The sequence below is a fragment of the Nelumbo nucifera genome, chromosome 2 (assembly GCF_055504915.1).
Source record: "Nelumbo nucifera cultivar China Antique chromosome 2, China Antique-T2T, whole genome shotgun sequence".
Taxonomy (NCBI): domain Eukaryota; kingdom Viridiplantae; phylum Streptophyta; class Magnoliopsida; order Proteales; family Nelumbonaceae; genus Nelumbo; species Nelumbo nucifera.
The window spans coordinates 100,653,820-100,663,752 of NC_142650.1; the positions used below are offsets into that span (position 1 = coordinate 100,653,820).

General features: G+C 36.2%; 1 protein-coding gene across 1 annotated transcript; it reads right to left on the minus strand.

The window, feature by feature from the left end:
• Positions 1 to 349: 349 nt before the first annotated feature.
• LOC104606329 (protein RETICULATA-RELATED 4, chloroplastic-like) lies at positions 350 to 9,475 on the minus strand. Its single transcript, XM_010271469.3, has 8 exons — positions 8,820 to 9,475; positions 6,654 to 6,722; positions 4,088 to 4,219; positions 3,635 to 3,688; positions 3,478 to 3,522; positions 2,414 to 2,553; positions 749 to 874; positions 350 to 654 (listed from the first exon to the last, which is right to left on the minus strand). The coding sequence occupies exons 1-8, from the start codon at positions 9,351 to 9,353 to the stop codon at positions 606 to 608; spliced, it is 1,149 nt and encodes a 382-aa protein (XP_010269771.1). The 5' UTR covers positions 9,354 to 9,475; the 3' UTR covers positions 350 to 605.
• Positions 9,476 to 9,933: the final 458 nt, after the last annotated feature.

The window sequence follows — 9,933 nt, forward strand, 5'->3', positions numbered from 1 at the left end:
TTGGGACTGGTACACCTTGTCCCGAATCTGATCCAATCCATTGACAGCTCTAGACAAGTCATTGGTGAATCAATGGTTTAATAAATATAGATCCATCTTATAGGACTTTCTTACTCAAAACCATTTAAAATAGTTCTTTTTTTAAACGATTTCTGAATCTGCCAATGCAAGCAAAAACACCACAAATCCCATAACAAATCAATATATCATTGCATTTTAAACACTAAGTTCTACTATTGAAGAGCTAAATGAAAAAAAAAAAAAAAGCATTCTTCCTCTTACTCTTGATTCAAATGATTTTTTCCCTCTTCTCAATGCAGATTTCAAGTATTTTTAAAGATGGAAATTCTTCCAATATCCATGACCCAAAGATTTATTCCTTTAACCTAATTTATGCAACAATTAAATGCTCAAAGCTAGAAGCATAGTGTATCATTTTCTTTATGAAATTCAGATGCATGGAAGATATTTTTCCCTTTACCTCTTATTAAATTTCAGCAATAGCCAACATCCAATGGAGAAAAAGAAAAAATAAAAGAAACGAAAATTGCAAGCTTAAATAATGACACAAAGCAATGAGATCTATGCTTTATGTTTTGCTTCATTTACTCTCGCATTTTTTGAATTCCCACCCAACGAGCATAATCCACCCACCTGTCCAAACGAAACATTCTGTTATGAGAGCTGCAGAAAGGAAAACTATAGATTTGCCATGATGAAATTCCCAAAATTAGCTAAAAACTCTTACAGCAATGACCCCAAGAATGTGTTGCCTGTCCGGACAGCAAAGCAGATTGCACTCAATATAAGCTTTTGATGGTGTAAAAAGGGTTCCAAAATTCGTTGTTCAATAACACCAGCCAGTACTTGGTACCTGTTGAACATTAAATAAATTATCATTAACGCAATGAACTGCAAGTGTATTCAACCATCAGTCCATTATAAATTATAATTGGCAATTTTTTTGTCCAAGAGGATATGGAATCCCCACCGTTCCAATTTCCCATGGTCAACATGCACCGTATCTGGTGCATGATCCTGGCAGGGATTCAAACCCTCCCAGATTCAGCTATGAAAATTCTATGAATTTGTGCTCCATATTGAACTTACAGAAGCTAATGAAGTAAATGGCTATGAAACAATATAGTTTTGTACTTCGTATAAACTTCTGGATATTAAGTCCTAGGTTAGGCTAAATAACCTAAAAGTGAAAGTTGGACATATTGTTAAATACTGGAGACTACAGATCCAGAAAATCTCAATACATTTATGTCCAAATTACATTAGAGGCTATCTGTAGCGGAACTGCGGAAGTAAACTGGTCTCACATATCAGAATTTATAACTAATATTGACGTTCCATGTTAGACTAAACTAAACAACCTATTGTAGAAAGAGAATTTTTTAACTATAGGAAAATCAACCATAAGATTATAATTTACAAGTCCTTCATAACCAAGGTTTTTAAAACCAAATCAGACAACGAACTGGTCAGGGTCCAGTTCCCGGGTCGAACAGTCCAATCATTTGAACTGAACAGACAGCCTATTCTAACAAAAAATAAAAAAATAAAAATGGCCAAACCATTAAACGGTTTTTGACAAAATAACAGTTCTAGGATAAAACAAAACTGATCGCCTAACCGGTTCCCAGTTTTTCTGATCTGACCATCCGATCCGGTCCGGCTTTAAAAACCATGATCATAACCATATCTATGGACCATAAGACTTGGAATAACATCCAACAATACCCTATCTGTAACTGATGCTTATCCACATCCAGGTGGTATGTCATTTTATCTACATGTTTGTGCCAGGCAGTCCGGGTGAAGAGCTACATTATTTACTAACCCAGGCTTATCCAGATGTACATGGATACTCTTCATTGGCACGACATAAATCCTCTTTCCTTTTTTCTTTCTCTTTTTCTATCAATAACTGCACACAAAACAAATCCTCTTGCAAAGTAACAACCATTCTAAAAGTATATTGAAAAATCAAGGGGTTTTTATCAAGTAGCATCACATTGATATCCATGATTTGATGCTACAAGGCAGAAAGGTTTAGAGGATGATGCCAAATTAGAAGGTAGAAAAGACATTTAGTGATAAACACCAAGTAACCAATCAAAATATGCACAATAAACACCACGTAAAAGGTATAATTACAGAAGCTAAAGAAAAACAGAGAGCAAGGATTGCATGGTGATGTAGCTCAAATAAAGCCAACAAATTGGTGTGAAACATGCCTAAGGTTTCAAGAAATGACATTTGGTGATAAACGCCAAGTAATCATTCAAAAAATGCATAATAAACACGAAGTAAAAGGTATAGCGATAGAAGCTAAAGAAAAACAGAGCAAGGGTTGCATAGTATTGTTGCCAAAATAAAGCCAACAAATTGGCGTGAAACATACCTAAGGTTGCTAGAAACAGCCATATAGACACCATAGGCAACACTAGTTGATAATATAGGGACATCCTCAGCTTCGCCAGCAAAAGACTTGTCAATTGCCTTTCTTGCATTTATCAAGGCATTTGTTATACCTGTTCCAACCTGAAAAAAAAATGGTTTCCAACTTTCCGTCATATATCCCATTCCCCATTTGCACAAAGAATACATTTTGACGTTTCAACATATAAAATATGAATAGATAAAAGTGAGAGCTAATTTTTGTAACCGCACATATAAAATTGAATATGAAAAGGTGACGACCATTCGCAATTGGCAGACTGTTTTGGGCATATAGGGTGGTATACATCCCATAATTAATTTATAATTAAATAATTTTTTTATTACTTATGAAAAAGAATATTTTTTATCAATATGACAAAAAAGGATCTTTAAAATAATTCTGCAAGTATTTCAAAAATAGGAACTCCCAAGTCTTTCTAAAACTTGGAGCCTTTGCAATAGACAAGATTTTTTTATCGTTTACTTAGACGAGAGATATCCTTTCCCATTGAACAAAAAATCTTGGCTGCGCACAGCGACTTACCTGATTAGCTAATGTTTCACTTGGATGAAATCTCTCTAGAGAATATGCAACAGAGGCATAAATATCAGGTCTTAATTTGATAATGCTTGCCCTATCAGCGAGTGGTTGAAGGGTGCATTTTAGCCTTCTAGGTAGTAACTCCAAAATGAACAAATGAACATTCTAGCAACATATATGCGAGTACATGACAAATATAGTGCAGAAATATGATGAACCCTAGGATAATCATTCGAAAGAATGGCAAAATCAAAAAACAAAGTTTACTTTCACAGGCTTGTTATTTGCCAATTTTTCTCCCAATCTTCCATTTTTCAAATGCCAAAGGTTAGCTCCATATCCGGTCCAACCCTCCCAAAACCCTGGATAGCCAGAACCAAAATTGGGTAATGGCCTTATTTATCTTTGTTTTCATTATTTCATTTTTTTACTTTCCTGGTTTCTTTTACTTCTAGATCCAGACAGAAAATAGTAGACTGGCTTACCAGAGATGCACTGGTTCCAACTGCAAAAAGCTTGGCTCCATTACGCTGCATAAAAGACCCAATATAAGAAAATACATTATATTTCCAAATGCATTTGCTATCTTATTCATTAAAGCAGAAGGGAAAAAAATAAAATAAAATGATCTGTCAACATTACCACTATGGCTCCTATTCTCTGTAAAAATGAGTAGGATGTTCCAGCCAATGCTACCTGCAGACAGGATTACAAGGCTAAATAAGTAACTGTATTATAGAGAAAAAAAACTACTAATTCAATTTCTAGAGCAGAAGATGCCGTGGAATATGGTTCCAGATGCAGTGGTGTGGACCATTTGGGGCGAAAGAAATGCTCATCTCTTTGAAAACAAATTCCTAGAGGGTACATTGTTAAGAAAGTTTTAGGGACGCTTTTGTCTTGGACGGCTAGGCATGAATTGTTCAAGGGAAGATTATACAGTTCTTTTTTTATTCTGATTTTCTTTTCTATAATTAAAGCATGATATAGTTCAGCAGATTTGATTAACACAAATCTTATACTTCCTTTTCTTAAAACAAAAAAACAAAAAAAACAAAATTTACTAATTCAATTATTTAACAAGTTAACAGTAACCTGAAAGGCATTATCAGGACAATTGTGGAAGAACTTTGCAATAGATCCAGCACTGACTGCAAGAGGTGGCCGAAGAGAAACTGTAGGAGCAGGAAGCCAAACAAGCATAAAATCTGCAATTATGGCCATTACCTAAGAAATAAAATGCATTAGCAAGATAAACAATTCAGTTTTTTTTTCGGATCAATAACATAAAAAAATAAGAAGTGAGATAAACAAATAATCCAGTTTGATTAACGTGGTTTGAACTTGTCAGTAAAACCAGAAAATTATTTAGGGCTTTTGTGTTGCAATTATACCCCAATGTTTTGGATAATTTGTAAATAATTCCTCTTCGTTTAACAAATTTTGTATTTATACACCCATGTTAATAAGTTTATTGTACCTGTACTCTATATCCTCAGATGATGCAAACACAGGAAATAACTACAGGAGAGACATGTTTCTCAAAATTTCACAATCTCAGTGATAGATTCATAAATTTTAGATTTTCTAATTTCGGTTGGTTTCTTTTTATTGTTTGTAGCTTATGGTTGTTGAAATAAATGGGTTTTAATTAGTTTGATGAATCACAAATTGGTAAGAGTCTTACTGAATAAACTATATATATATTTTTTTTTTCTTTTTGGAAAAGATTGTAGGTCTGTAACTTTCTTGTGGCTTGATCCCTTTGGGTGCCAAAACTAATCCATTGGTTTGGTATAGCGTGTCAGTTGAAAATTTTAACTTTTAAGTGACCCATTGTGACTAAGGTCTTTTGAATCCAATGCTAACCTTTGCCTTTGATAGCAAGTATCGGTTGGAATTTGAGCCTTCAAACCAATGATGTAAAAGGGTTCATATAGCCGACCAAATATAGTTGAGACAAAGCTTAGATCATGATGATGATGAAAAGTCATACTTTAATTAGGACTTTTTCCTGTATCTCCTTGGAATTAGAGAGCATGGTTTCGTAATGTTGGCAAGATTTGTCAAAATCTCTGAAATCTCACCATTTTTCTAGGGTAAAGGGTATTCCCTCTTGTTACCTATGTTCTGAAGTAAGATGTTGCCACCCATGCTTCTCTGCTCGTCAACAAGCTAGAGATCTAGCAAAGTTAACATGACCCCAAACCCTCCTTCAACAAAGATGCAAAACATATGAATCTCCCCAAAGATTTCCAGATCCATGAATTTTAAGTATGAGATTAAAGAATTACTACCTATCTCTGTCAATGATTACTACCTATCTCAAGTTATTCTCATCCACCTCCGAAAATCTGCTCAAAGCCTCAAAGAATTACTACCTATCTCAAGTTCTCAATAAAGATGGGTCTAAACCACACATGGAGAGGAACTCCATAGACTCCAACCCACCAACATGCAAAACCCATTAATAGACTGAACCATAATTAAGAACATCTAGGGCTTGCAACTCTGAAGACGAAAACGAACAACAAAAGCCCCCTCCAAATCATTTGATTGACGATTTGTTATGCTGATTCAAATCTAATGCCACCCAATCTTCTGAATGTGCTATTGCCCAGTCCACAACCAACTATCCAATATCAACCACTAATAACTAATAAGTGCCAAGCAAATTAAGCATTAGGCCAGCCCTGCAGCTACCTAACCCCTTGTTTCAATCATTTTTAGTTTATTTCATTTCTCCCCTCTGGGAGATGACCCCCTAACACATGCTACTTCTCATCCCTTGCCTAGCCATTGTTTAGGCTATTGGACATTTCCTGGGTTTATATAAATGTTATCCTCAAATCCCTAACTGTGTTATTTCTCTCATCTTGTGTCTATATATCCAGGACCCAGGATTACAATTTTTGAACCAGCCAGGAACCAACATTAAGTCCTGTTCAACCATTACATCAATGTAATTAAGAGTTTGGCCAATCTTAACTCACGCAGAACATCTGGTAATTGAGTTCTTGCAGAGTCCTCATGGCATATAGAAATTCTTAGATATGCCACCAACAGCCACCAAAATATCTCTGTCAAACGTCAATGATGTTTTGAGGGGATGGCAGCATGTGGTTCAGTCACCTTCAGTTAGGATCTCAGTCATCAAATTTTAATTCTTCAAACCAAATCAGTGCTTCCTAAAAATCCCAATATCTGAAGTGCATGCCCAAAAATCTTTCTTCTTATTCCTGAACTCCCATATTACACAATGAATAAGTGATTCTCAATATTTATATAATAAAAGGAAACCATATTTGACACCTCCAAAGCAAATGACCAAACTAACCATAAACCAAATGTATAGATAGAAAATTTGAAAACACAAGCATCTAAATCAAAGGTTCAATCATCAACCGTCTGTTCTACCAATCAAAGCAAACTCTAGATTTTCAACCCAAAAATACTTTCTAACCTTTTCACCAGGCTCATGATAGACATCCAACTAATCTAGGAAGCAGTCCCCTAGCTTAATATTATAATTGTATATAGTAGTATTATGGTTCTCTACTATACAAGGATATGTTCCTCTACTATTTTGCAGTGTGTCCACAGCAACACATAACCAGATAAGAATTAAATCAATAATGCATTTTCCTGTCAAAGGGCATACCACGTCAGCAAAAACAAAATCCAGCTCCTTGACAAATTTCTCCCTACGTCGTTCATACTCTGCAGCAGTCTGAAAAGCATAACACAAACAGATTAATATTTTACATCTAGAAGTACTAGAAGATTTACTGCCACTATAAAATAATTACAGAAACTTAAAGAATAAAAAACCATAAAAGGAAAGAAAACTCAGACAAAGAACACACGGAGATTCTAACTAAAAATGATATTATGAAGTATGCTTTATGCTACATTAAAAATGTACAGAACTGAAAAGTAATATACCAGGAAAATAACCAAGACAATCTAGACCTAGTAATCTTTGTGCAAGCCCTTTAGCAGATTGGAGCACAGTCAGTAAAAACGTTCACAGTTGAAAACAAATAGGCTAAGTCTAAATTAAAAGGAGAAAGCATTAGGTGTCTTGGAAACAAAATTTAGTACCATTGAAACATGACAACCAGTAAAGCTTTTGAACCTAAAAAGGATCTGAACCTAAGTAATGAAAAAAATAAGTGACTTAACACTGCTTAGGATACTCACAAACTTGTGATATGAGCTCAGTCACAGATAACTGAAGATCGGCCAAAAGTTAAGGAAGCATAAGCATGCTCGTGACACTTGGCTGAAATCTTCCTAGAAAGTTGACCATTTTAGTAAGCATGTTGACTAAGTTGAATCATAATAAACATAAGCATACTCATGACACTTCTGACCTGCACATACATATATACACAAGGCTTCCTAATTGGGTCAAATATGGCTCCCTACACAACCTGTCATAATTCTGCCGTGTGGAAGGTGTAATGTCAACAAGTAGGGGACCTTCAGGATTGCCCACCTAGTTCAAACTTCTAGTTAACATCAGCCCTGTTACCTGTATCCCATTTTTCGTTAGTGTTTCTTACACAAACCATTGGCTGTTGAATTGTTTTTTTAGGCAGTAAACTTGTTCAAAAAGTGGAACTTGTTCTGATCATGTTGTAGAGATTTTGGGACTCAAATTTAAGTTAATACAAGGTAAAAGGATGAATATCTGGGGCCATTTTGGGCCAATTTTCAACATGGAAGATTCCTTTGTTGATGCCTGATAAGCCTTCTAAAGATCCAATTAGAGGATCCATTCCCCTTTATCTATAATAAGAAAACATCAAGACTGCAATGTAAGTCCTTCTGATGCAATAGTTAGATACTACCGAGGCAAAAACAAAGCTATCATGTTTAATGAACCAACAAGGACCAAGTAAAATAAATTTCATCCATATTAGCAATTGCTGCAAGTGTCGTTTTCTATTTGCATCATTGACCAAGATACCAAGATGCAACCAGGAAGAGGATGTAACATTTGTTAAATAAATGTCATTGTAGTCCATTGAGATTCCACCAAAAACAATTGCTTAATCTGTCTAATCATGATAACAAAATGTGCACCATCAATTAACAAAGGTCTGTAACCTTGTAAATTTACCCGATGATATAATTTTTCATATTTTATACTTGGTAGTTTTATCTTCTGATATGAATCACATGGCAATCCACTTAAAACATCCTCACTTTGATACTGAAAATAAAATTATCCTACTATTCTAGAAATCTCAACTGCTTTATTATTGTTAAAAAACCAGTCAAGCTTTCCACTTTATGCAAAAACTATGTTGAATAATTTGCCAAACCACATTTATTGGTTTAGATTCATGATAGTTAAGAGGTGGCCCTGATTATGAGAAAAATGAAAGATTAAATACAACACCTATTCCAGTATCAATGCAATATTTTAAACTGTCAATTACTAGCAGATTCACTAAGCAACCTCAAGTTCCCTGGCTAGATAAATCTTCTTATTCCCCTTTTTACAGTTCAACTGAAAGACTTCTATCAAATCAAGCATACACTAAACCAATCAAAGATATTCTCGATGAGAATGACGCACTTAGAAGCCCAAGCTGGTATTTTCAGAAAATAACGAGAAATTCAAAAGCCGAAAAGATAAAATAACCAGAGATCTACTTCAATCCTGAAAAAATAGATCATTTCAAACAGGGTAGCATCGGACACATTACTGTTACAAAAGATCATTACACGGAACCATGATGAGAAACATTTATGGTCAATCAAACAGTTAGGAAAAAAAAACATGAGAGAAAAGAACAAAGAAGAAGAGGAAGACCTTAGTGAAAATTCCAACGCCACATTCCATGGAGACCTTAGCCAGGAAGAGGTCATCGGCCAACAATCGTTCCTTAAATCCCCCAAACTTAAGCAACCACCGGAAAACCGGCGACTTCTCCAACTCAAAGAAACGGTATACAATCTCCCCCGGAATCCTTCCAGCGTCAATCGCCGCTGCCAGATCCGAGGGAATACTATCTAAAGACCTCCCAATTTCCGCCAGCGCCAGAAGCGCCTCTGTTTTGTTCTTGTCTCCGGCATCTCCTCCTCCTCCGCCATGACCACCTCCTCCGCCACCACCGCCACCATAATTCCCGCCATTTCGACCACCGGTACCGTCACCGGACGAGACGAGTACAACCATAGGCTTCCGACTCCGCTTCGCCTTCCATGTCAGCGGGAAGCTGGAGACGGATGCGGTGGTGGCGATGGGACGGGCAATAAAAGGAGAGGCGTAGGATGAACACTGGTAATTGAGCTTTGAGAAACCGATATAGAGTGTCGACGGATTGAACGTGGCGGCGATCGCCATTCGCGATTTTGTTCGTTGCTTCTCTTGTTCCTTCCACTCACTCAGTCTCGAACTGTGTGTGTGTGTGTGTGTCTGTGAGAGAGAGAGAGAGAGGTGGTAGACTTCGGTGGTTGAGAAAGAGAGAAGTAAAAAACTAAAGCAAAACCGCACATTACAAGTTGGATTGGAATCTTTGATCCGGAGGGCTGATAAGATATCCATTTTTGACGCCCAGAATGTAGTCTATAAGTCAGAGTACCAGATCCAAAGTCTAATTCTTTGAAATCATGAGAAAAGGATCCAATCCAACGATTGTAATCTAATAGTCCTACCAATGGGGGTAGGTTTGAGGAAGGTTACGTTCAATTCTGGTTTTCCGACAATAATGGAAGGAATTTTCAATTTTGACACCAGAGAAAACAAAAAAGGAAGAGAGAGATTGACACGTGGCAAATTTGAATAAGGCAACGAATAAAAAGCGAAGGAAAAAAGGGAGGGAGGAAGTGATGTTACATGCGGAGTAACATTCATGGTATTTTGTCGTGAAATTCAAGCCGTTGGATTTAAATACCTGATGTCATGGTATCCCAGGTTAACGGCA

Bases quoted from the DNA above. Each gene is read 5' to 3' on its own strand.
- LOC104606329 (XM_010271469.3), bottom strand. From the start codon at position 9,353: ATGGCGATCGCCGCCACGTTCAATCCGTCGACACTCTATATCGGTTTC. The intron at 3,523-3,634 runs GTAATGTTGACA...TCTTTTATGCAG, and splicing joins AGAGAATAGGAGCCATAGTG to CGTAATGGAGCCAAGCTTTT. The intron at 2,554-3,477 runs GTAAGCCAGTCT...TTTTTTTTTCAG, and splicing joins TTGGAACCAGTGCATCTCTG to GTTGGAACAGGTATAACAAA.